The sequence below is a fragment of the Hyla sarda genome, chromosome 6 (genome assembly GCF_029499605.1).
Source record: "Hyla sarda isolate aHylSar1 chromosome 6, aHylSar1.hap1, whole genome shotgun sequence".
In the NCBI taxonomy this organism is placed as follows: domain Eukaryota; kingdom Metazoa; phylum Chordata; class Amphibia; order Anura; family Hylidae; genus Hyla; species Hyla sarda.
The window spans coordinates 107013488-107039002 of NC_079194.1; the positions used below are offsets into that span (position 1 = coordinate 107013488).

The following is a 25515-nucleotide window of genomic DNA, read 5'->3' on the forward strand; positions in this document are numbered from 1 at the left end:
GGGAGGAGACCCCAGATAATTTTTTTTAGATTCTAACAATGCTTCTGGGAGTCAGAAAGACATCTCATCATCAGGGGTCAGCATTCGGTGTCAGAACTATATTTCAGAATCAGGTGTCAGAGTAACAATTCAGCATCAGGGGTCAAAGTCATAATTCAGCATATGTTATTAAAGTTCCATGTCAGCCTTAGGGGTCAATTTAAACTGTGAATCACAGTCAGGTGTCAAAGTCACATGTCAGGGTTCATAATCAGGTGTCACAGTAGATAATTGGTCTTTAACTCTCAATAATATAATGTTTGATGACTATGTCCTAATAAACTTTGTATATTCATAGCCCCCACATAATATGGGGTTGACAACCTCTGATGTGGACATTTTTACCTAATGATATGATCTAATTAGAAGTCACCTCTTCTGTAGCCAGGGTCATTTGATGCTATGGGATAGCAGTGTCTACATGCCCTAGAGGAAACTACAGATGCACATTAATTATGTTCATCAGGTGTGTAGTTTGGGTGGATCAGGGAGTAGCCTTATCTAATTCATTTTGGAATCTGAAATATCTAGTATATTCATGAATCCTAATATTTGCTATCAGATGTAGAGGAAAGTTTAAACAATATGTCTTTGAAATACTTTTCCAAGTAATTAGAATTATATTCTTGTTCTGACCTGACACTACTTTGCATTCTAGCATATTTTACACAATAGCCAAATATTTGTATTAAAACTTTATTTTTCTTGTAGCAGAATGATGCATAGTTATGAAAGCAAGAGAAGAAGATGCCACTCAGGGTATGCTCAGAGAGTGATATGGTTGCTTTCCAATAGTTAATATATCCACTTCTGTTCCTTATTGCATTAACAATTCAAAGGCTTTTTAGCTAGCTCTGGACTATTATGTTGCCTTCAGGCTTTCTGCAGGTGGCCATTGGTATCAATACATATAATACTGATTCACAATCGGGTTATGCTCAAGGGCAAGAGCCCTGGGGGGGGGGGATGACTGCAGTGTTGAGGGCAGCAACAACCACTTTGCCTTGGCCAGTGTATTTAGATGCACTACATTTTTGGAAAGCAGGGTTAAAACCTTATAACTAGCAGGTCACATGAAGCTAAGAGCGAGAGCATTGTCCCTTGACTCCTGGGATATATCTATTAGGTACTAAAGCCAGTGCCATCAGTAAGAAAGTTAAGATACATTGTCCTCTTAGGCCCCAGGGCACGGGTACAATGAGTGCCCCTACAGCCACACATTGAATAACATTTGGTATTTTTCTTTAAGATGTGCTATTTAGCTATTTGACCTGTTTTTAATAGTAACTGGCTAATAAAATAATATTTTTATTTTCTGTACTTCTATAGCGCTTTTTTAATCTAGGAAGCAAAGACTCAGATGTGGATATACAATAGGTTCTCTTTCCCATGACACCAGGCATAACCATATTTTATTGTACACTTTCTGTTATGGATACTTAAAGGGGTATTCCAGGGAAAAACTTTTTTTTTATATATATATCAACTGGTTCCACAAAGTTAAACAGATTTGTAAATTAACCCCTTAAGGACCAGGCCATTTTATACCTTAAGGACCGGAGCGTTTTTTGCAATTCTGACCACTGTCACTTTAAACATTAATAACTCTGGAATGCTTTTAGTTATCATTCTGATTCCGAGATTGTTTTTTCGTGACATATTCTACTTTAACTTAGTCGTAAAATTTTATGGTAACTTGCATCCTTTCTTGGTGAAAAATCCCCAAATTTGATGAAAAAAATGAAAATTTTGCATTTTTCTAACTTTGAAGCTCTCTGCTTGTAAGGAAAATGGATATTCAAAATATATTTTTTTTGGGTTCACATATACAATATGTCTACTTTATGTTTGCATCATAAAATTTATGAGTTTTTACTTTTGGAAGACACCATAGGGCTTCAAAGTTCAGTAGCAATTTTGAAATTTTTCACAAAATTTTCAAACTCACTATTTTTCAGGGACCAGTTCAGTTTTGAAGTGGATTTGAAGGGTCTTCATATTAGAAATACCCCATAAAAGACCCCATTATAAAAACTACACCCCCTAAAGTATTCAATAAAACATTCAGTAAGTGTATTAACCATTTAGGTGTTTCACAGGAATAGCAGCAAAGTGAAGGAGAAAATTCAAAATCTTCATTTTTTACACTCGCATGTTCTTGTAGACCCAATTTTTGAATTTTTGTAAGGGGTAAAAAGGAGAAAATTTTTACTTGTATTTGAAACCCAATTTCTCTCGAGTAAGCACATACCTCATATGTCTATGTTATTTGTTCAGCGGGCGCAGTAGAGGGCTCAGAAGGGAAGGAGCGACAAATGGTTTTTGGGGGGCATGCCGCATTTAGGAAGCCCCTATGGTGCCAGGACAGCAAAAAAAAACACATGGCATACCATTTAGGAAACTAGACCCCTCAGGGAACGTAACAAGGGGTAAAGTGAACCTTAATATCCTACAGGTGATTCACGACTTTTGCATATGTAAAAAAAATATATATTTTTTTTACCTAAAATGCTTGGTTTCCCAAAAATTGTACATTTTTAAAAAGGGTAATAGCAGAAAATACCCCCCAAAATTTGAAGCCCAATTTCTCCCGATACAGAAAACACCTCGCATGGGGGTGAAAAGTGCTCTGCTGGTGCACTACAGGTCTCAGAAGAGAAGGAGTCACATTTGGCTTTTTGAAAGCAAATTTTGCTCTGGGGGCATGCCGCATTTAGGAAGCCCCTATGGTGCCAGAACAGCAAAAAAAAACCACATGGCATACCATTTTGGAAACTAGACCCCTCGGGGAACGTAACAAGGGGTAACGTGAACCTTAATGCCCTACAGGTGTTTCGCGACTTTTGCATATGTAAGAAAAAATAATTTTTTTTTACCTAAAATGCTTGTTTTCCCAAAATGTTTACATTTTTAAAAAGGGTAATAGCGGAAAATACCCCCCAAAATTTGAAGCCCAATTTCTCCCGATTCAGAAAACACCCCATATGGGGGTGAAAAGTGCTCTGCTGGCGCACTACAGGTCTCAGAAGAGAAGGAGTAACATTTGGCTTTTTGAAAGCAAATTTTGCTCTGGGGGCATGCCGCATTTAGGAAGCCCCTATGGTGCCAGAACAGCAAAAAAAAAAACACATGGCATACCATTTTGGAAACTAGACCCCTCGGGGAACATAACAAGGGGTAATGTGAACCTTAATACCCTACAGGTGTTTCACGACTTTTGCATATGTAAAAAAATATATATTTTTTTTACCTAAAATGCTTGGCTTCCCAAAATTTTTACAATTTTAAAAAGGGTTATAGCAGAAAATACCCCCCAAAATTTGAAGCCCAATTTCTCCCGATTCAGAAAACACCCCATATGGGTGTGAAAAGTGCTCTGCTGGCGCACTACAGGTCTCAGAAGAGAAGGAGTCACATTTGGCTTTTTGAAAGCGAATTTTGCTCTGGGGGCATGCCGCATTTAGGAATCCCCTATGGTGCCAGGACAGCAAAAAAAAAACACATGGCATACCATTTTGGAAACTAGACCCCTCGGGGAACGTAACAAGGGGTAATTTGAACCTTAATACTAGACTTGTGCACGACCAAAAAATTCGTCTATTTTCGTTTCGTACATATTCGTATTAAAAAAAATTCGGTTCTGTTGCACATTCGTTATAGAGTAATTCGTTTCAATCTGTTTTCGGATGCATCCGTACATTTTCGGATCAATCCGAAATATATTTCGGATGCATTCGTTATATCACACCCGTCCATTATTTCGTACACATTCGTTACATTTGGCGCATTCGTTACTTCGGACATATTCGTTATTTCGGCCGCATTCGTTTTACTTTCGAATTCGGCAAATTATATTATTCGTTTTATGTTGCTGTATTCCTAACGATTAACGAAAACAGCCGAAGTAAAGTTAGGCCAGTTCAGTCAGGGGCTCAGAGTTTTTACCCAGTGGCCCAGATTTATCAAACTGTGTGAGAGAAAGAGTGGAGTGGTCTGGTCTCCCATAGCAACCAATCACAGTTCAGCTTTCACTTTACCAGAGTTCATTATCTGACATGTGATTGGCTGTTGTGGTCACTCCCCTTTTTCTCTCACACAGATTGATAAATCTTGCCAGCGTGTACTGAGAGTGAGAAATTGATTGTATTGTGCGTAAATTGTGTGAAAAAAACAATGTCTGGAATGAGAGAAATTGTGTCTGTGGTGTCTGGGAGAGAGGATGGTGACGGTGAGCGTGCTGTTGTGGATGTGAGTGATAGAGCATGTGTGAGTGAGCGTGCTGTTGTGGATGTGAGTGATAGAGCATGTGTGAGTGAGCGTGCGGATGATGAGTGTAGTGGTGGCGTGGAGAGGAGAGGAGAGAAGAGGAGGAGTAAAGTCCGAGCATGTCCAATCGCAAGACAAAGTGGTTGGGCAATATCGGACTCTGGCAGTGGCAGCCACACATCTGAGTCTGAGAGTCTGCACTCAGTGGGAGTCCCACCAGCCAAAAAACAAAGAGGGCCGAAATTCACGGAGGCAGAGAACGTAGCACTGGTGGCTGCTGTTAGCACAGAAAAATCCGTGTTATTCAACACGACAGTGGGTACCCAGGAGAAGATGGCCGCCTGGAGCCGGGTGAGGGAGAAAGTGTCCCAAGTTGCAAGTGGCACAGCGGACAGGACAGTTCTCAGCATCAGGCATCGGTGAGTAAATATTTCATTATGATATCATCATCAATGTGTTGGCAAAGACATATTGCAAAGCATAAACTCTGCTGGTCTTGGTCTAGGACAGGTATACCATTCTATAACCTTTATTGTTTGTTACACATATGTCCTTTACATACTAGATTTGTAATTACATCTAGTGTATACCGATGTATCCGTGGATTCGCCCCTAAAGCAAATGCTCCATAAGTGGGGAACCACCTTTCTTGCAAAAAAATAGTGGACTTGCTCATCTGCATAACTACCGGTAATTATGTATGCGTGACATGAGGATACACATATGAGGGGGCAATTTTTTTGTATTCTGACCCCTATAACTTTCTTAGTTCTCCTTGCACCCCGGTCTGTAGTTTTTGACAGTACCGTTTTTGTTTTAAAGGGGTACTCTGATTGAAAACTTTTTTTTTTTTTTCTTAAATCAACTGGTGCCAGAAAGTTGATCAGATTCCATAAACCTTACAGTACGTATTAAGTTGCTGCTGAATTCTACATAGGAAATTCATTACTATTTGTAACCCAGAGCTCTCTGCTGATATCACAAGCACAGTGCTCTCTGCTGACATCTCTTTCCATTTTAAGAACTGTCCAGAGTAGGAGAAAATCTTCACAACAAACATATGCTGTTCTGGACAGTTCCTAAAATGGACAAAGATGTCAGCAGAGAGCACTGTGCTCATGATGTAAGCAGAGAGCTCTGTGTTTGAAAAAGAAAATAATTTCCTCTTTAGCAGCTAATAAGTACTGGAAGGAATAATATATATATATATATATTTTTTTTTTAATTAAAATGTACACATCTGCCTAATTTTCTGGCACCAGTTGATTTAAAAAAAAAGTACCCTTTTAATGTGACATTTTTTTTTATGTATTTTTTGTAATTTTTTTTAAGTCAGGAGTTGCAGTTAGTTACTACAACTACCATCATGCCCTCATACATGTGGCTCATCAGCTGCTCCAAATGAAATTCCAACTCCCAGCATGTTGGACTATACTAGTATATAGTCCATAGGTCAGTGTTTCCCAACCAGGGGTGCCTCCAGCTGTTGCAAAACTACAACTCCCAGCATGTTGGGAGTTGTAGTTTTGCAACAGCTGGAGGCACCCCTGGTTGTGAAACACTGACCTATGGACTATATACTAGCATAGTCCAACATGCTCAGATTTTTAGTTTTAAAACAGCTGGAGGCACCCCTGGTTGGTAAACACTGCTATAGTATATTTTGCCATTTTCCGGGAATTGAAGGATTGGTTTGAATAACTAGTAAAGATAAAGAGGATAAGTCTGACTATATCTGTGTAGTGTGGTATAAATGCAGAAATATGAGCATTGAAGCAAAAGAACAAAATTGTTTCTCAACAAAACTGTTTATTGTCATAAAACGGAAATGGTATGATAAACTTGAATAAACTATTTTATGTAAAACCCAAACAGGTACTATGACTGCAGGGCATCAGTCCTCAAAAAAATAAAAAAGCAGCAGCAGAGGAGGAACATCAACTTCAAGAACTGGGAGCTGGAGTTGAAGAAGCACCTCCTGCCAGAGGCTCAGACATCCGAGGCAGAGAGATCTGGTGAGTAAAATTATATATATGATTAATTACGTATTACAATAATATTAATTGATAAAACAACAAGAAAATAAAAAAAATAACTATTAGAACTTATACAATAACTGTATTACTATATATTTGTATTTTTCCCCCCTAGCTCAATAATGATTCTTAAAGGGGTACTCCAGTGAAAACCTAAACCTTTTTTCTTTTAAATCAACTGGAGGCAGAAAGTTAAACATATTTGTAAATTACTTCTATTAAAAAACTTAATCCTTCCAGTACTTATCAGCTGCTGAATGCTACAGAGGAAATTCCTTTCTTTTTGGAACACTGATGACATCACGAACGCAGCGCTCTCTGCTGACATCTCTGTCCATTTTAGCAACCATGCATAGCAGATGCATAGCAGATGCATAGCAGATGTATGCGAAGGGCAGCATGGTGGCTCAGTGGTTAGCACTGCTGCTTTACAGTGCTGGGGACTTGGGTTCAAATCCCACTAAGGTCAAAAATAAATAAAGTGTGATAAGTGTTATAATAACATCAGCAGAGAGAACTGTGGTCGTGATGTCATCAGAGAGCATTCCAAACAGAAAAGAATTTCCTCTGTAGTATTTAGCAGCTAATAAGTACTGGAAGGATTAAGATTTTTTAATAGAAGTAATTTACAAATATGTTTAACTTTCTGCCACCAGTTGATTTAAAAGAAAAAAGGTTTTCACCGGAGTACCCCTTTAAAGCATTTATGCTATTTGTAATGTTGGGACATGCAGATGTCAGGGAATCTAGTCTACCCCGTTGTTGTCCTATACAGTAACCCCCCGATATGCGATGGCCCCGACATATGATCAAATTGACATATGATGGCCTCTTAGAAGACCCGTGAAGTGGACCCGGAGCAGCGGGACAGCATCGGAAGCCCCTGGGACTGCATCGGGAGTGGTGAGGACGCGGTCTGGAGCGGCGGGGACAGGTGAGTACAGCTTCCTATACTTAACATTGCACGGATCCCTCAACAGGGATCCGTGCAATGTAAAGTATAGGACAGTGGTCTACAACCTGCGGACCTCCAGATGTTGCAAAACTACAACACCCAGCATGCCCTGACAGCCAACTGTTGTCCGGGCACTGCAGGGAGTTGTAGTCTTGCAACATCTGGAGATCCGCAGGTTGAAGACCACTGGTATTGGAGGTTATACTCACCTTTACCCGCCACTACGGACCGTCACCGCTGCCCTGGATGTCACCTGCCATCGCTGTCGCTGTGTCCCCGACGCTCCGGCAAGGCCTCTGCTTCCTCGGCATCCTCGCTCTCCGTCGCCGCCATTACGCCGCTATGCAAGCCACTCCTATTGGATGACAGGATGGCATGCACAGCGATGTGATGACAACGATTGAGAGCGCTGACGATGCAGGGGATCCTGAAGAGGACGCGCCGGAGCCCCGAGGACAGGTAAGCTATGTTGAGAAATGGTCACATGATTGAAAGCCTGGAAATAGAGTGATCTACGGCCACCCCTTTCCTTTGGCAGCGAGTCAAAGGAATGAGACACACTGTAATGTCATCTTTTGACATGTCCACACAACTCGTAAATTTGTATTTTCTAATTCTATATTGATAGCAATGTGGATATTATGTAAATTACTCAGCTAAATTGCCTATTGTGATAAAAAGCATGGTTAGCTATTTGCAATGGTGTATATTTGTAGTGTATAATGGTGTATAACATTTATAGGGTTAGATGACAAATATACACCAGTACAATAACTTAATTATTATATTGTTAAGCCTTAGGGAGAGTATGTTGTGTATCATGTAATGGTCAACAACACAACTGTTTTCAGTCACTTGATTTTTATTTTAAAATACTTTTTTTTAATTTTCATTATTATAATTTTTTTTTAGATCAACAAGGCCAGGCTTCATTAAGGAGTCACCATGACAGTTCCCCACCATCACCTGTCCTGTCACATTTGGAGAGCCGGAGTGAGGTTGAGGCAGATGATAATGTGCCAGTACCTGAGGAGGACATGGGCCAACCCCTGAGCTCAGCTGCCTGTTCACCAGCTATCCACAGTCCACCCAGTCCACTATCTCCAACCCCAGCACCCGCATCTGTCCCAATGGACACGTACCTTAGGGTACTCCAAGAAAGGGACAGGTTGTCCAGGGAGACGAGGCACCTTGCACGGGAGATGCGACGCTTGAATAGGACCATGCACCAACTTCACCGACGGCAGGCTGACGACATCCAAGTGATGTTGGCCCGGGTCAGCCAGCAGCACCTTCAGGCCACAGCACAGCTAAGGGTGGACCTCCTGACGGCAATATCAAGAATCAGCCAATCACCTCCATTGGCTGACACCAGCAGCAGCAACAATGGGGCACCTTCACAAACCTAAAAGATTAAAGAATCATTATTTTTAGGCTGGTTGACAGTTTTGTTATGTTAGAAATGTTGGCAATGTTTAGGTTTATTGTATTACCTCTGTATTCTATTACCAAAGTTTCATGTTGACTTGTATATTGTAACCTCATACAAAATGGTGCCAAATCCTTCCTACAATATAAACATGCAATTGGTATGATTATGCTGGCTGATTGTAGACAGCAGGCATACAAGGCTAAAAATGATGATTACAGTTGTTATTTATTGCTACATTTGCATTCAAGGCCTTTGCCATCAAAATATTAAAAAAAATTGTAAGTAAGAAAAAATTGATCTCCTGTTGTGGTGTCTACATGATTGATGATAACTTTGATAGCAGAGCACAGATTCCACCAGTGCATGAAATGTGTATTGCAATAGTAACTCTAATTTATTATTATTTACCTCAACAGTTGGAGAGGTGGGGTCCTGAGGCATTGTGAACCTGGGTGTAATGTCCGTTTATTTGTTTTTGCATTTTCCCGTTTCAGGCCCTGTTCAGACATTGTTTTTCATGCATTATATGTTTTCTGTGCTTTTCTTCCAGGCGTGGAAGAGTTAAGCCTTTCACACATGTGTTAGGCGAGTGTGTTAGCCGAGGATAGGGGATAAGATGTCTGATCGCTGGGGGTCCCAGCAGTGGGCCCCCGCGATCAGACATCTTATTCCCTATCCTTTGGATAGGGGATCAAATGTTTTTCCCTGGAATACCCCTTTAAGGTACTAAAGCTATACATTTATTACACTGTGACTTTTAATATGCTGCTGGGATCTGTGCTCCATTTAATAGAGGTCACTTAAGTGTCAGATGCATTGTAAAGCACTACTGTCATTTAAGGGGTACTCCGGCGCTTAGACATCTTATTCCCTATCTAAAGGATAGGGGATAAGATGCCTGATAGCGGGTTTCCCGCCGCTGGGGACCCCTGTGATCTTGCACACTGCACACCAGTTAAAATCAGTCCCCGGAGACTGATTTTAACTGGGGTGCCGCATGCAAGATGAGGGGGGTCCCCAGCGGCGGGATCCCCGCGATCAGGCATCTTATCCCCTATCCTTTGGATAGGGGATAAGATGTCTAAGTGCCGGAGTACCCCTTTAAGAAAAAAAAATTGTCATTTACTTACCACTGATTTGCTGATCTCCTTTACCACATAAATGGACGTCCTTGTTGTATCCACAAAAATGTCCACTAAATGTCCACTAAATCCTAAAAGAAGGAGGGAAAGATATAAATTAAATAGAAATTATTAGCATTCTAAATGTAATGTTAGGAGGCTAAGAAGAAAATTGACAGACCACTAACCTGTTTGATGGTGCTGTTCACTTTCTTAACTTTTTCAAACAACTGATAACACAACGGGATCCAACATTCCAACTTGTAACCAAGAACTTCAACTTTTAACTTGAACTGTAGAACTCATAACTAATTGGTGTCAAAGCTTAGGGCAGGGTATCCCAGCTTGGGCATGTTTACTTTAAGAAAAGTCATCTGCTCCATGAGCTGAGGGGCCAGCTGTGAACGCTGTGGGCAGAGAATATTGCCAGTGACTGAAAATACCCGTTCACTTTGCACAGAGGTTGGGGGGCAGGATAGGAGCTCCTGGGCCACCATGGAGAGAGCAGGCCAAATTGCCCTCCTTTCATCCCAGTACTTGAGACTATCCGCTGTAGGTGCCAGATGGGGTTCAGACAAATAACTTTTTACAGTCTCTGCAACCTTATCTCTGGGTATCCTTGAGGGTTGTCTGGTGTGTCCGACCAAGGTTTGCAAAGTTTCTGCCCAAAAGTCAGCAGCTCTTGATGAATGTCCAGCAGTGTTTGTGATGGATGATGATGATGACATAGCAGGCTCATCCTCCTCTTCTTCTTCATCATCCTCATCATCCCTCTCTGACGGCACAACCAAGTGTCTTTGCCTGTCACACACCCTGTTGATTAATTTCTCTCTCCAGCCTGTTAGGGAATTGGCTTGGAGTGCCATTTTGCCCTTAATTCGGGGGTCACACATGGTGGCAAGCATCAATTCAGGGCAAGCATCAGTGAGCTCTGTGATCCTCCGGTTTAATTGTCCATGCAGTCTCCTGACAAGTGTGGCAACATCAGGTACTATGTATCCTCCAGGCAAGTTTTCTCTATGGTTGAGGAAGGCATCCATTTTGTTAACAAGATGGGTAAAGAGGGGGATGACTTGAGCCAAGCTTGCACTTTCTTGACTTAGGTTTTCTGTGGCTGCGCGAAAGGGGCTTAGTACAGTCACCACCTGAGCTATTATTTTCCACTCCTCCCTGCTAAGTGGTCTGGCCACACCGATGACATGCTCATGTGACATTGCATGTATAGCTTTTTGTTGCTCCAGAATTCTTTCAAGCATGTCCAAAGTAGAATTCCACCTGGTGCTTACATCCTGCTTCAGGCGGTGTTGAGGAAGACCTGCCTTAATCTGCTCCTGCCTGAAAATGTGACTGTCCTTCACACTTCTATGAAAATGGCCTGCAATTTTCCTACAGGAGTCTAACACTTCAGAGAGCTTTGTATTGCTCTCAGTGGTGTCATCTATACCTGCCTTTACTACAAGATGGAGGACATGGGCGGAGCATCGGACACCAACAAATTTGCCATCCCGCAGTGCTTTTAACATATTGGCTGCCCCATCAGTGACCACAAACCCCATCTTCGCCTGTGTATTTGCCTGCTCCCCAAGCCACTCTGCCACCATTTTCTGTAATGCACGGGTTATGTTATGCGAGCTGTGCTGCTCATCTAAAACCTCTGCATGCAGTAGGAATGAGCAGTGCCCCTGATTTTGTTTTTCTACAACACCAGCTCCTGTGCTTCTTGGCCCTGATGTAATTTGGGCTGGTTCCATTACAATGGGCTGCCACCAGTGTGCTGTTAGTGATAAGAAGGCATGCTGCCCACTGGGAGCACTCCACAAGTCTGTGGTGAAATGTACTGACTGTCCTGTGGCTCTGCCTAGCTCCTGTTTTATTAACTCCACACAAGATTTATGTAAGGAGGGTACTATACTGCGACTAAATGTGGTACGGGATGGAATTACATACTGGGGTGCAACTGCCTGCATTAGACGTTTAAACGGTTCCCCCTCCACCATGTTAAAGGGAGCTCCCCCGACGGCTATGAGCTCGCCAATGAGGCGGGTAATTTTACGGGACTGCTGTCTTGAAATCCCCCTGGAATGAAATCCACTAAATTGATCCAAGGTGGGCTGTTTTGCTTGACTGGGGTCAACAGCTTCACCTCTGTGCCCCTTGTCCAGGTTATGTGAGCTGATGGTAGCACTGGAACTAGCACTTGCCCTTTTTTTACTGGGTGGAGGTGACAACAACCCACTGTCTTCTCTTAACAGGACTGGCTTGTGGTGTGTGCGCAAATGGTGATTCATGCCAGAATTAGTCAGATGCCCAATAACTCTACCACGACTGACTTCCCTGCCACATAGCTTACATTTAGCTGATCTACCATCACCAACTATTGAAAAATGCTCCCAAACTTTAGATTTCCGGCTGGAACTGGAACCGGGTTGTGCAGATGGGGCATTTTGCAGGAGGGGATTGCTTTTGGAAGCTGGAGGCCTTGTACTGGGGACGGTGGCACTACTTGAATGGGAGGGTGGTGTATCCATTACAACTAAAGAGCCAGAGGATGATGGTGGTGATGATTCTGGAAGGTCAGTTGTAAATAGGAGTGGCGATACAGGACTTTGATATTGTTCAGGACTGGACACATCATGAATGAAATCAAGGGGTACCTCCTCTTCTATGCTTCCAATGTCTACACCTTGAAGAGGCGTACTTAAATGCATTATGTCCATGTCTGATTGTGAGCCCTGCTTCTTGTTTCCCTCTCCTTCTTGGTGTCTAACAGATTGCGAGACATTAAGGGCCACAGTAGCAGCACTAGTGGTGGCTGTCTTATTTTTTTCTTGGATATGATGATGAGTATGGCCACTTGATGAAGCATGGGACTTTGCTGCAGGCCTTGCTGCTGATCCTCTTTTGTAAAAAAGTGCAGGTGTTACCTTAGCTTGTTTGCCTGTTGTCTCTGTGCCAGAAGCCAAGTTATCATCAGGTAAACCGTCCATTTCTGCAAATCCAGTGACTCTCTCCACACACTGCAACTGTAACACCACCAGCCAGTCTCACAGGACTACCTCACAACTGAATAAAACAGCCTTACTGTCTGCAATACAGTAGGGATTGAATGGAATAAGCTAATTGGCTAAAAGTTACCATATGGTACCATGTGACAATGAACTCCGATCATATGACCTCCTAAGGACCAATTAAAAGAATGCAGAATTATTACTTTACTTTCGTTTACGGACAACGAATGCATTCGTTATTTCCCGAATGATTCGTTATTTCACGAATGCATTCGTTATTTCCCGAATGTTATTTCCCGAATGATTTGTTATTTTCCGAATGATTCGTCATTTAACGAATGCATTCGTTATTACCCGAATGCATTCGTTATTCCCCGAACGATGTTATTTAACGAGTGCATTCGTTATTCACCGAACGCATTCGTTGTTCACCGAAGGTATTCGTTGTTTGGCTGTTCGTATTATCGGCGCTATTCGGAGATGCTCAAGATGTTTTTTCGTTCATTCGGATCGCTCCGAATGTACGAAAACGGTAATTTTCGTTAAATATAACATTCGTGCCGAACCGAATTGCACATGTCTACTTAATACCCTACAGGTGTTTCACGACTTTTGCATATGTAAAAAAATATATTTTTTTTTTACCTAAAATGCTTGTTTTCCCAAAAATTTTACATTTTTTAAAAGGGTAATAGCAGAAAATACCCCCCAAAATTTGAAGCCCAATTTCTCCCGAGAATGTGCCTCCAGCTGTTGCAAAACTACAAGTCCCAGCATGCCCATAAGGGCATGCTGGGAGTTGTGGTGGTCTGCCTCCTGCTGTTGCATAACTACAGCTCCCAGCATGCCCTTTTTGCATGCTGGGAGCAGTTGCTAAGCAACAGCAGGAGGCTGTCACTCACCTCCAACGATCCTCGCTGCACCAGGTCAGTCCCTCGTCGTCTCCGCCGCCGCCGCTGCTCCTGGGGCCCCGATCCCAACAGGGGCGCCGGGAATCGGGGTCCCCAGCACCCGGGGTGCACGTCCCGCACCCGCTCACGTCCTCCGGAAGAGGGGCGGAGCGGGTGCGGGAGTGACACCCGCAGCAGGCGCCCTGATTGGTCGGCCGGTAATCCGGCCGACGAATCAGGGCGATCGTGAGGTGGCACCAGTGCCACCTCACCCCTGCTGCCTCTGGCTGTTCGGGGCCGTCTCTGACGGCCCCGATCAGCCAATAATTCCAGGTCACCGGGTCACTGGAGACCCGATTGACCCGGAATCCGCCGCAGATCGCTGGACTGAATTGTCCAGCGATCTGCGGCCATCGCCGACATGGGGGGTCATAATGACCCCCCTGGGCGATATGCCCCGATGCCTGCTGAACGATTTCAGCAGGCATCGGGGACCGGCTCCGCTCCACATGGTTGCGGGGGGCCGGTAAAACACATGACGTTCTCATACGTCATGTGTCCTTAAGGACTCGGAAATGGAGACGTATGAGAACGTCATGTGTCCTTAAGGGGTTAAGGAAAAAAAGGGGGGGTACCAAATGCCTCTAGACTAATACCATAAAATGGTACATGATGATGGAATTACAGAAATCGGACTGTGCTTCACTTTAAATGATGTACAAATTTAATATAAAAAATATTACAAATAAGACATAAAATAAATAATGCAAATCTAATACATAAATGCCTTCTACCACAGGGCCCTTGTGGGGAGGTATGATATTTGAATACAAAGCATATATTAAAAATGTTTAAAATATAGCATGTGAATTACGTTCTACCGCTATCCCAATATATTGCAAACCGACATAGTGTACTTTTGTGCGGCACACTCCGTTCTCATGTGATTTAGAACAGTTCACAAAGTGATATAGTTACCAACTCCTAGAGGTAGTTTTGGCTGGACGTCCGAGAGATGGATATGTGAGGGCTGTGTCCAGCGCTAGCGTGCGCATACGGTGACGGGCCCGGATGCCACAGGCCAAAAAGGTCACCGGTCACGGAGTAATTGCAGGCTCGATGGCAGATGTAGTGGAGGCTGTGTCCAGCGCTGGCATGCGCTTGCGGTGACGGGCCCGGTTGCCGCAGGCCGAAGAGAAGTCACCGGCACGGAGTGGCACCGGAGGTGGAGATGTACTCGGAGATAGATGGATCTTGCTCCGGAAACAAGGAAAGGAAAGCCTCGTGGAAGATCTCTCGGCGTCTGGTGGAATGGCGGATGAATTACAGCCAGGTGTAAAATCAGCAGATGATGGAGTTGTGTCGGAGGTAAGTGATGGCGGTTTGTGGATTGCGGTGGTCATACGGTAAATATTTCTTTCTCTAGACGCGTTTCAGGGTACTTTATATATGACCCTTTCCTCAGTAGAGATATCTTTAACAGTGAAGCTCAAAGTCCTTTTATACATGTTACCTGTCTAATTGTTACAGGTGTGTTTCTGTTTAGATCTTCCGCAAATAGCGGAATGGAACGGGAAACATGGGGTTGTTTCATCTTGATAAAGCAGTGTTCACATTTAGAATCAGTATGTATGCGTTCTTATTTAAATATAGTATTATATACATTGTAAACATTGGAATGGTACATATAGCATACAGTAAGATGTACAGATAGAGTGTATAATACTGAGATAGAGATATTGACAAAAATAAAAATAAATAAAAATAATCATGATAATAAATATAAAAATAAAAAATAAATAAATAAATAAAAGTATATATAGAAGAATAATAAATGTAAAAATAAGGATGATAATAATATAAAAAAATAAAATATAGAAGTAGAAATAAATGAAAATAAAAATAAGATTAGAAATAAAATAGAAAAATACAAAAAATGGGGTAATAAATGGAAATAGGTGCATAGGTGAAATAAAATGCTATAGATTTACATGAAAATAATTAGTGTACAGGAAGGTTGAAGGATGGCCAGTCACGCAGAACAAAGATAGAGTGGGTCTGACCCCTCCATGGGGGCCCCCAAGTAGAAAAGGGGGCCTCCATGGGGAGAGCGGGACACACTCTACAGAAATCCAAAAAGTTCAAAATTCGAGTTCAGGCCATTCGGCTCTAGAGAATTAAATTCATAAATCTTCTGACTTTCAGCCTTAGACATTTTAACAATGAAGCTGCCTCCTCTCCAATCTTTCTTAATAGTTTGTAAGCCTGTGTAGAAGAAGGTAGTAATTTCTTTATTATGAAATTTTGAAAAGTGGGCTGATAAAGGGTGTTTTAGGTTTCCATTTTTTATGTTTGTTAGGTGTTCAGCAATTCTAGTCTTTAACCCCTTAAGGACACATGACGTACTGGAACGTCATGTGTCCACTCCCGATCTATAACGCGGGGCCACGGCGTGGCCCCGCGTCATAGCGGTTCGGGCCCGGCCTCTAACAACGGCCGGGACCCGTGGCTAATAGCGCGCGGCATTGATCGCTGTGCCGCGCGCTATTAACCCTTTAGATGCGGCGTTCAAAGTTGAACGCCGCGTCTAAAGTGAAACCGAAAGCATGCCGGCTAGCTCAGTGGGCTGTTCGGGATAGCCGCGGTGAAATCGCGGCATCCCGAACAGCTGACAGGACAGCGGGAGGGCCCCTACCTGCCTCCTCACTGTCCGATCGCCGAATGACTGCTCAGTGCCTGAGATCCAGGCATGAGCAGTCATGCGGCAGAATCATCGATCACTGGTTTCTTATGAGAAACCAGTGATCAATGTAAAAGATCAGTGTGTGCAGTGTTATAGGTCCCTATGGGACCTATAACACTGCAAAAAAAAAGTGCAAAAAAAAAGTGAATAAACATCATTTAACCCCTTCCCTATTAAAAGATTGAATCACCCCCCTTTTCCCATAAAAGAAAAAACACAGTGTAAATAAAAATAAAAATAAACATAAATGGTATCGCCGCGTGTGGAAATGTCCGAATTATAAAAATATATCGTTAATTAAACCGCACGGTCAATGGCGTGCGCGCAAAAAAATTCCAAAGTCCAAAATAGTGCATTTTTGGTCACTTTTTATATCATGAAAAAATGAATAAAAAGCGATCAATAAGTCCTATCAATGCAAAAATGATACCGTTAAAAACTTCAGATCACGGCGCAAAAAATGAGCCCTCATACCGCCCCATACACGGAAAAATAAAAAAGTTATAGGGGTCAGAAGATGACAATTTTAAACGTATAAATTTTTCTGCATGAAGTTATGATTTTTTCCAGAAGTGCGACAAATTCAAACCTGTATAAGTAGGGTATCATTTTAATCATATGGACCTACAGAATAAAGGTAAGGTGTCATTTTTACCGAAAAATGTACTACGTAGAAACGGAAGCCCCCAAAAGTTACAAAATGGCGTTTTTTTTTTCAATTTTGTCTCACAATGATTTTTTTTCCCGTTTCACCGTAGATTTTTGGGCACAATGACTGACGTCATTACAAAGTAGAATTGGTGGTGCAAAAAATAAGCCATCATATGGATTTTTAGGTGCAAAATTGAAAGAGTTATGATTTTTTAAAGGCAAGGAGCAAAAAACGAAAATGCAAAAACGGAAAAACCCCCGGTCCTTAAGGGGTTAATGGTCTTTTTGTTCTCCCAATGTATTGTTTCATACATCCACACTGTATCAAATATAGTACTCCACTTGTGTGGCACGAAATGTGTTCTTTAATGATCCATTTAAAGTCAGTAGTACATGATGAAATTTCTGTCGTTTTTTTAGGGCCCTTCACTTTCATACAGTTGGGGCATATTCCACATCTAAAAAAGCCTTTTGTGTTTAGCCACGTCTCAGACATATTATGAATTTTTATGGGTGGTTTTATACTTGGTGCAATCGTTATCCCCAAATTGGGGGCCTTTTTATATACAATGGGGGCTCGGTCTGGCAGCAATCCTCCTATATCCTTATCTTGTTTAACCATATACCAGTGCTTATTGATGATTTGTTCAATTTTTTTATATTCATAATTATAAGGTAAAATTTATTTAATTGAATATTCAGTGGATATAGTGTCATTATCTTTTGGTGTAAAAAATGTGGTTCTATCTAGAAGTTTAACATGATTAAGGGACTGGGTTAAAAGTGTGTCCGGATAATTTTTGTCTTTGAAAAGACAAGTCATATCTTCTGCTTCTTCCAAAAAAGTATTGTTCGATGTACAGTTACGTTTTAAATGGCGAAACTGTCCTTTAGGGATATTTGTAAGCCAACTAGACAGGTGGCAACTTGTATAGTCGATATAACTGTTTTTCGTAGTAGGTTTCTTATAAGTATTGCAATTTAATCTAGTTTTATCCGGACTCACTTTGATCTCTAAGTCAAGAAAGGTGATAGATTGTGTGCTAATGTGTGAGGTAAAGTTGAGAAAGTGACTATTAGTGTTTAAATTATTAATAAATAATTCTAGATCTGTGATGGACCCATCCCAAATTAAAATAATATCATCGATATAACGTCTCCAGAGCACCAGATTTGCGCCAAGGTGGGGGGTGATGGTATCCTCTTCCCAAGATGCCATAAACAAATTAGCATAACTTGGCGCAAATCTGGTGCCCATCGCGGTACCGATTAACTGTAAAAAATAATCACCATTAAAGTAGAAATAATTGTGAGTAAGAATGAAATTAATAGCTGTGAGGATAAATTCAATCTGTTGGGGTTTGTGATTGTGTTTGAGTAAAAACTTCTGAGTTGCTGCCAGACCTAAATTGTGACGTATATTTGTATAGAGAGATGATACATCCAGAGTGGCTAAAATATGATTATCAGACCAGTTAAATGATTCAATAATTTTGACAATTTGGGTGGTATCTTTAATATAAGATTTGGTACTTTGTACTATATCTTGTAAAAATTTGTCTACATATTGGGACAGGTTTGAAGTCATAGACCCAATCCCAGATATGATAGGTCTACCCGGAGGGCTAATTAAGCTCTTATGTGTCTTGGGTAGACAGTAAAAAACAGGAAGTCTCTCATGAGTGTTCAAGATGAATTTATATTCGTTATCATTGAGGATATCTTCCTCTAAAGCTTTTTTACAGATATTTAATAATTGGGCTCTGTATTCTGCAGTGGGATCCTTTGTTAATTTTTTATATGTTGTACCATCATTCAACTGTCTTTGACATTCGTTTATATAGTCTTTTGTATTTAAAATCACAATACCTCCCCCCTTGTCGGCGGGACGTATTGTGATTTCATTATTGGCCTGTAGTTCTTGAATTGCTTTCTTTTCTGCAAAATTGATATTAGATTTTTGTTTGTGGCTGTATTTTAGTTGTCTAATATCTTTTTCTACTAGATTTTTAAAAGTCACAATATCTGGACCCATCATATTTTTTGGATAGAACCAAGATTGTGGTTTAAGATTCGTGTGTACAAATTCCGTAGGTTTGGATTCATATTGAAAAGGGTGTTTAATGAAGTATTTTTTTAAACAAATAGTTCTAATACATTTTTCAAGACCGACATATGTGTCGAATTTTTTTTAAAGGATAAGATGGAGCAAATTTTAAGCCCTTATTCAACAATTTAGTCTGGGCAGGAGTTAGAGTATGATTACTTAAATTAATAATGACATTGTCTATTGGTGTGGATGTGTCTTTCCTATTTTCTGAGGTGGTTGTGATAGATTTTCTAGTTCTAAATTTTCTTCGTGTCCTCTTTTTTTGGGGGGGTTCGGTGTTGCAATTGGTTCTATGTGGTTTTTCCCAGGTATGGGATGCATCTCCACTGTTACTGTCTGTGTTCTCTGTGTTGGTCCTGTTGGTTGTGGTCGGTGTGTTTGGTACTGATTGTGTCTGTATGGAGATTGTGGGTATTTTCTCCACTTGGGGGAGTAGTGTTGTGTTTGATAAGTGTAGTGAGATTGGTGATGGTTGGTATAAGGAGGATATTTCTTTCTGGTGTATGGAGATGGGTTTTGTGTGTAATTGAGATTGGTCTGAGGGTGTTCTTCCCCAAAAAAATGTTTTTTATCTGTCAAAGGGGCATATCTGTTCTGAGTATTGATATTGTAAGTGGTTACTTTCTCTGATGTGGCTGATCTAGAAGGTTTAATCGTGGTTTGCCATAAGAGTTTTTTTGTTTTTCTACTGATAATTTCTTCTTCTAATCTATCCAATTTTTTACATAAATATTCTTGTTGTTTAAGATATTCCGGGGATTGGTCATATTGGTCTAGTAGTATTTTGATTTGGTTGATTTCATTATCTTGGGTGACTATAAGTTCTTTTCTTCTTTCTATGACCAATCTGACCAGTCCCTTAGAATATTCTTTGAGGGTTTTATCCCATTTGGAATTAAACTGTTCACTTTCTAAGTCCCCCGCAGGGGTTTTGTTTAGATATAGACCTTTTGGGATATGGTCTATCTCTAGTAGGTGGGACAAACTTTTGATTTCCCACTGATTTCTTAATCTGCGCGACAAGACATTCTCCAACCTTTTGAAATTTTGAATTGTCTGTAAATCTATACCTTCATCTGGTTTTATAGAATTTTTGTCAATGTTTGAAAATGTAAAATTATCTATAGATTTTTTCTTATTCTCTAAATGTGACCAAATGTTCATCATGAAATAGTGGAGCACGTTCACAAAGGTGTAATAGATTAAATCGAAAAAAAATGGGGTATGTGCAGCTCACAATATAAATTAATCGAGGCTAAATGGAAAGTATTTACACCAAAAAAATACTAGTACAAAATAATATATAAGGAAAAAAAGGGGGGGGTACCAAATGCCTCTAGACTAATACCATAAAATGGTACATGATGATGGAATTACAGAAATCGGACTGTGCTTCACTTTAAATGATGTACAAATTTAATATAAAAAATATTACAAATAAGACATAAAATAAATAATGCAAATCTAATACATAAATGCCTCCTACCACAGGGCCCTTGTGGGGAGGTATGATATTTGAATACAAAGCATATATTAAAAATTTTTTAAATATAGCATGTGAATTACGTTCTACCGCTATCCCAATATATTGCAAACCGACATAGTGTACTTTTGTGCGGCACACTCCGTTCTCATGTGATTTAGAACAGTTCACAAAGTGATATAGTTACCAACTCCTAGAGGTAGTTTTGGCTGGACGTCCGAGAGATGGATATGTGAGGGCTGTGTCCAGCGCTAGCGCGCGCATACGGTGATGGGCCCGGATGCCACAGGCCAAAAAGGTCACCGGTCACGGAGTAATTGCAGGCTCGATGGCAGATGTAGTGGAGGCTGTGTCCAGCGCTGGCATGCGCTTGCGGTGACGGGCCCGGTTGCCGCAGGCCGAAGAGAAGTCACCGGTCACGGAGTGGCTCCGGAGGTGGAGATGTACTCGGAGATAGATGGATCTTGCTCCGGAAACAAGGAAAGGAAAGCCTCGTGGAAGATCTCTCGGCGTCTGGTGGAATGGCGGATGAATTACAGCCAGGTGTAAAATCAGCAGATGATGGAGTTGTGTCGGAGGTAAGTGATGGCGGTTTGTGGATTGCGGTGGTCATGAGGTAAATATTTCTTTCTCTAGACGCGTTTCAGGGTACTTTATATATGACCCTTTCCTCAGTAGAGATATCTTTAACAGTGAAGCTCAAAGTCCTTTTATACATGTTACCTGTCTAATTGTTACAGGTGTGTTTCTGTTTAGATCTTCCGCAAATAGCGGAATGGAACGGGAAACATGGGGTTGTTTCATCTTGATAAAGCAGTGTTCACATTTAGAATCAGTATGTATGCGTTCTTATTTAAATATAGTATTATATATATTGTAAACATTGGAATGGTACATATAGCATACAGTAAGATGTACAGATAGAGTGTATAATACTGAGATAGAGATATTGACAAAAATAAAAATAAATAAAAATAATCATGATAATAAATATAAAAATAAAAAATAAATAAATAAATAAAAGTATATATAGAAGAATAATAAATGTAAAAATAAGGATGATAATAATATAAAAAAATAAAATATAGAAGTAGAAATAAATGAAAATAAAAATAAGATTAGAAATAAAATAGAAAAATACAAAAAATGGGGTAATAAATGGAAATAGGTGCATAGGTGAAATAAAATGCTATAGATTTACATGAAAATAATTAGTGTACAGGAAGGTTGAAGGATGGCCAACCACATTTTTTAAACCAAAAGATAATGACACTATATCCACTGAATATTCAATTAAATTAATTTTACCTTATAATTATGAATATAAAAAAATTGAACAAATCATCAATAAGCACTGGTATATGGTTAAACAAGATAAGGATATAGGAGGATTGCTGCCAGACCGAGCCCCCATTGTATATAAAAAGGCCCCCAATTTGGGGATAACGATTGCACCAAGTATAAAACCACCCATAAAAATTCATAATATGTCTGAGACGTGGCTAAACACAAAAGGCTTTTTTAGATGTGGAATATGCCCCAACTGTATGAAAGTGAAGGGCCCTAAAAAAACGACAGAAATTTCATCATGTACTACTGACTTTAAATGGATCATTAAAGAACACATTTCGTGCCACACAAGTGGAGTACTATATTTGATACAGTGTGGATGTATGAAACAATACATTGGGAGAACAAAAAGACCATTAAAGACTAGAATTGCTGAACACCTAACAAACATAAAAAATGGAAACCTAAAACACCCTTTATCAGCCCACTTTGCAAAATTTCATAATAAAGAAATTACTACCTTCTTCTACACAGGCTTACAAACTATTAAGAAAGATTGGAGAGGAGACAGCTTCATTGTTAAAATGTCTAAGGCTGAAAGTCAGAAGATTTATGAATTTAATTCTCTAGAGCCGAATGGCCTGAACTCGAATTTTGAACTTTTTGGATTTCTGTAGAGTGTGTCCCGCTCTCCCCATGGAGGCCCCCTTTTCTACTTGGGGGCCCCCATGGAGGGGTCGGACCCACTCTATCTTTGTTCTGCGTGACTGGCCATCCTTCAACCTTCCTGTACACTAATTATTTTCATGTAAATCTATAGCATTTTATTTCACCTATGCACCTATTTCCATTTATTACCCCATTTTTTGTATTTTTCTATTTTATTTCTAATCTTATTTTTATTTTCATTTATTTCTACTTCTATATTTTATTTTTTTATATTATTATTATCATCCTTATTTTTACATTTATTATTCTTCTATATATACTTTTATTTATTTATTTATTTTTTATTTTTATATTTATTATCATGATTATTTTTATTTATTTTTATTTTGTCAATATCTCTATCTCAGTATTATACACTCTATCTGTACATCTTACTGTATGCTATATGTACCATTCCAATGTTTACAATATATATAATACTATATTTAAATAAGAACGCATACACACTGATTCTAAATGTGAACACTGCTTTATCAAGATGAAACAACCCCATGTTTCCCGTTCCATTCCGCTATTTGCGGAAGATCTAAACAGAAACACACCTGTAACAATTAGACAGGTAACATGTATAAAAGGACTTTGAGCTTCACTGTTAAAGATATCTCTACTGAGGAAAGGGTCATATATAAAGTACCCTGAAACGCGTCTAGAGAAAGAAATATTTACCGCATGACCACCGCAATCCACAAACCGCCATCACTTACCTCCGACACAACTCCATCATCTGCTGATTTTACACCTGGCTGTAATTCATCCGCCATTCCACCAGACGCCGAGAGATCTTCCACGAGGCTTTCCTTTCCTTGTTTCCGGAGCAAGATCCATCTATCTCCGAGTACATCTCCACCTCCGGAGCCACTCCGTGACCGGTGACTTCTCTTCGGCCTGCGGCAACCGGGCCCGTCACCGCAAGCGCATGCCAGCGCTGGACACAGCCTCCACTACATCTGCCATCGAGCCTGCAATTACTCCGTGACCGGTGACCTTTTTGGCCTGTGGCATCTGGGCCCGTCACCGTATGCGCACGCTAGCGCTGGACACAGCCCTCACATATCCATCTCTCGGACGTCCAGCCAAAACTACCTCTAGGAGTTGGTAACTATATCACTTTGTGAACTGTTCTAAATCACATGAGAACGGAGTGTGCCGCACAAAAGTACACTATGTCGGTTTGCAATATATTGGGATAGCGGTAGAACGTAATTCACATGCTATATTTTAAAAAATTTTAATATATGCTTTGTATTCAAATATCATACCTCCCCACAAGGGCCCTGTGGTAGGAGGCATTTATGTATTAGATTTGCATTATTTATTTTATGTCTTATTTGTAATATTTTTTATATTAAATTTGTACATCATTTAAAGTGAAGCACAGTCCGATTTCTGTAATTCCATCATCATGTACCATTTTATGGTATTAGTCTAGAGGCATTTGGTACCCCCCCTTTTTTTCCTTATATATTATTTTGTACTAGTATTTTTTTGGTGTAAATACTTTCCATTTAGCCTTGATTAATTTATATTGTGAGCTGCACATACCCCATTTTTTTTTCGATTTAATCTATTACACCTTTGTGAACGTGCTCCACTATTTCATGATGAATATTTGGTCACATTTAGAGAATAAGAAAAAATCAATAGATAATTTTACATTTTCAAACATTGACAAAAATTCTATAAAACCAGATGAAGGTATAGATTTACAGACAATTCAAAATTTCAAAAGGTTGGAGAATGTCTTGTCGCGCAGATTAAGAAATCAGTGGGAAATCAAAAGTTTGTCCCACCTACTAGAGATAGACCATATCCCAAAAGGTCTATATCTAAACAAAACCCCTGCGGGGGACTTAGAAAGTGAACAGTTTAATTCCAAATGGGATAAAACCCTCAAAGAATATTCTAAGGGACTGGTCAGATTGGTCATAGAAAGAAGAAAAGAACTTATAGTCACCCAAGATAATGAAATCAACCAAATCAAAATACTACTAGACCAATATGACCAATCCCCGGAATATCTTAAACAACAAGAATATTTATGTAAAAAATTGGATAGATTAGAAGAAGAAATTATCAGTAGAAAAACAAAAAAAACTCTTATGGCAAACCACGATTAAACCTTCTAGATCAGCCACATCAGAGAAAGTAACCACTTACAATATCAATACTCAGAACAGATATGCCCCTTTGACAGATAAAAAACATTTTTTTGGGGAAGAACACCCTCAGACCAATCTCAATTACACACAAAACCCATCTCCATACACCAGAAAGAAATATCCTCCTTATACCAACCATCACCAATCTCACTACACTTATCAAACACAACACTACTCCCCCAAGTGGAGAAAATACCCACAATCTCCATACAGACACAATCAGTACCAAACACACCGACCACAACCAACAGGACCAACACAGAGAACACAGACAGTAACAGTGGAGATGCATCCCATACCTGGGAAAAACCACATAGAACCAATTGCAACACCGAACCCCCCCAAAAAAAGAGGACACGAAGAAAATTTAGAACTAGAAAATCTATCACAACCACCTCAGAAAATAGGAAAGACACATCCACACCAATAGACAATGTCATTATTAATTTAAGTAATCATACTCTAACTCCTGCCCAGACTAAATTGTTGAATAAGGGCTTAAAATTTGCTCCATCTTATCCTTTAAAAAAATTCGACACATATGTCGGTCTTGAAAAATGAATTAGAACTATTTGTTTAAAAAAATACTTCATTAAACACCCT

The 25515-nt window shown here is 40.2% G+C and overlaps 1 protein-coding gene and 1 long non-coding RNA gene across 2 annotated transcripts; one reads left to right on the forward strand and one right to left on the reverse strand.

Moving 5' to 3' along the window:
• Positions 1-3999: 3999 nt before the first annotated feature.
• On the forward strand, positions 4000-8705 carry LOC130277585 (uncharacterized). The gene is made up of 3 exons (XM_056528288.1): positions 4000-4724; positions 6181-6320; positions 8209-8705. The coding sequence occupies exons 1-3, from the start codon at positions 4213-4215 to the stop codon at positions 8703-8705; spliced, it is 1149 nt and encodes a 382-aa protein (XP_056384263.1). The 5' UTR covers positions 4000-4212.
• LOC130277586 (uncharacterized) lies at positions 6184-10871 on the reverse strand. The gene is made up of 4 exons (XR_008845480.1): positions 10038-10871; positions 9859-9941; positions 8439-8863; positions 6184-6317 (listed from the first exon to the last, which is right to left on the reverse strand). It is a non-coding gene; the product is annotated as an uncharacterized LOC130277586 (long non-coding RNA).
• Positions 10872-25515: the final 14644 nt, after the last annotated feature.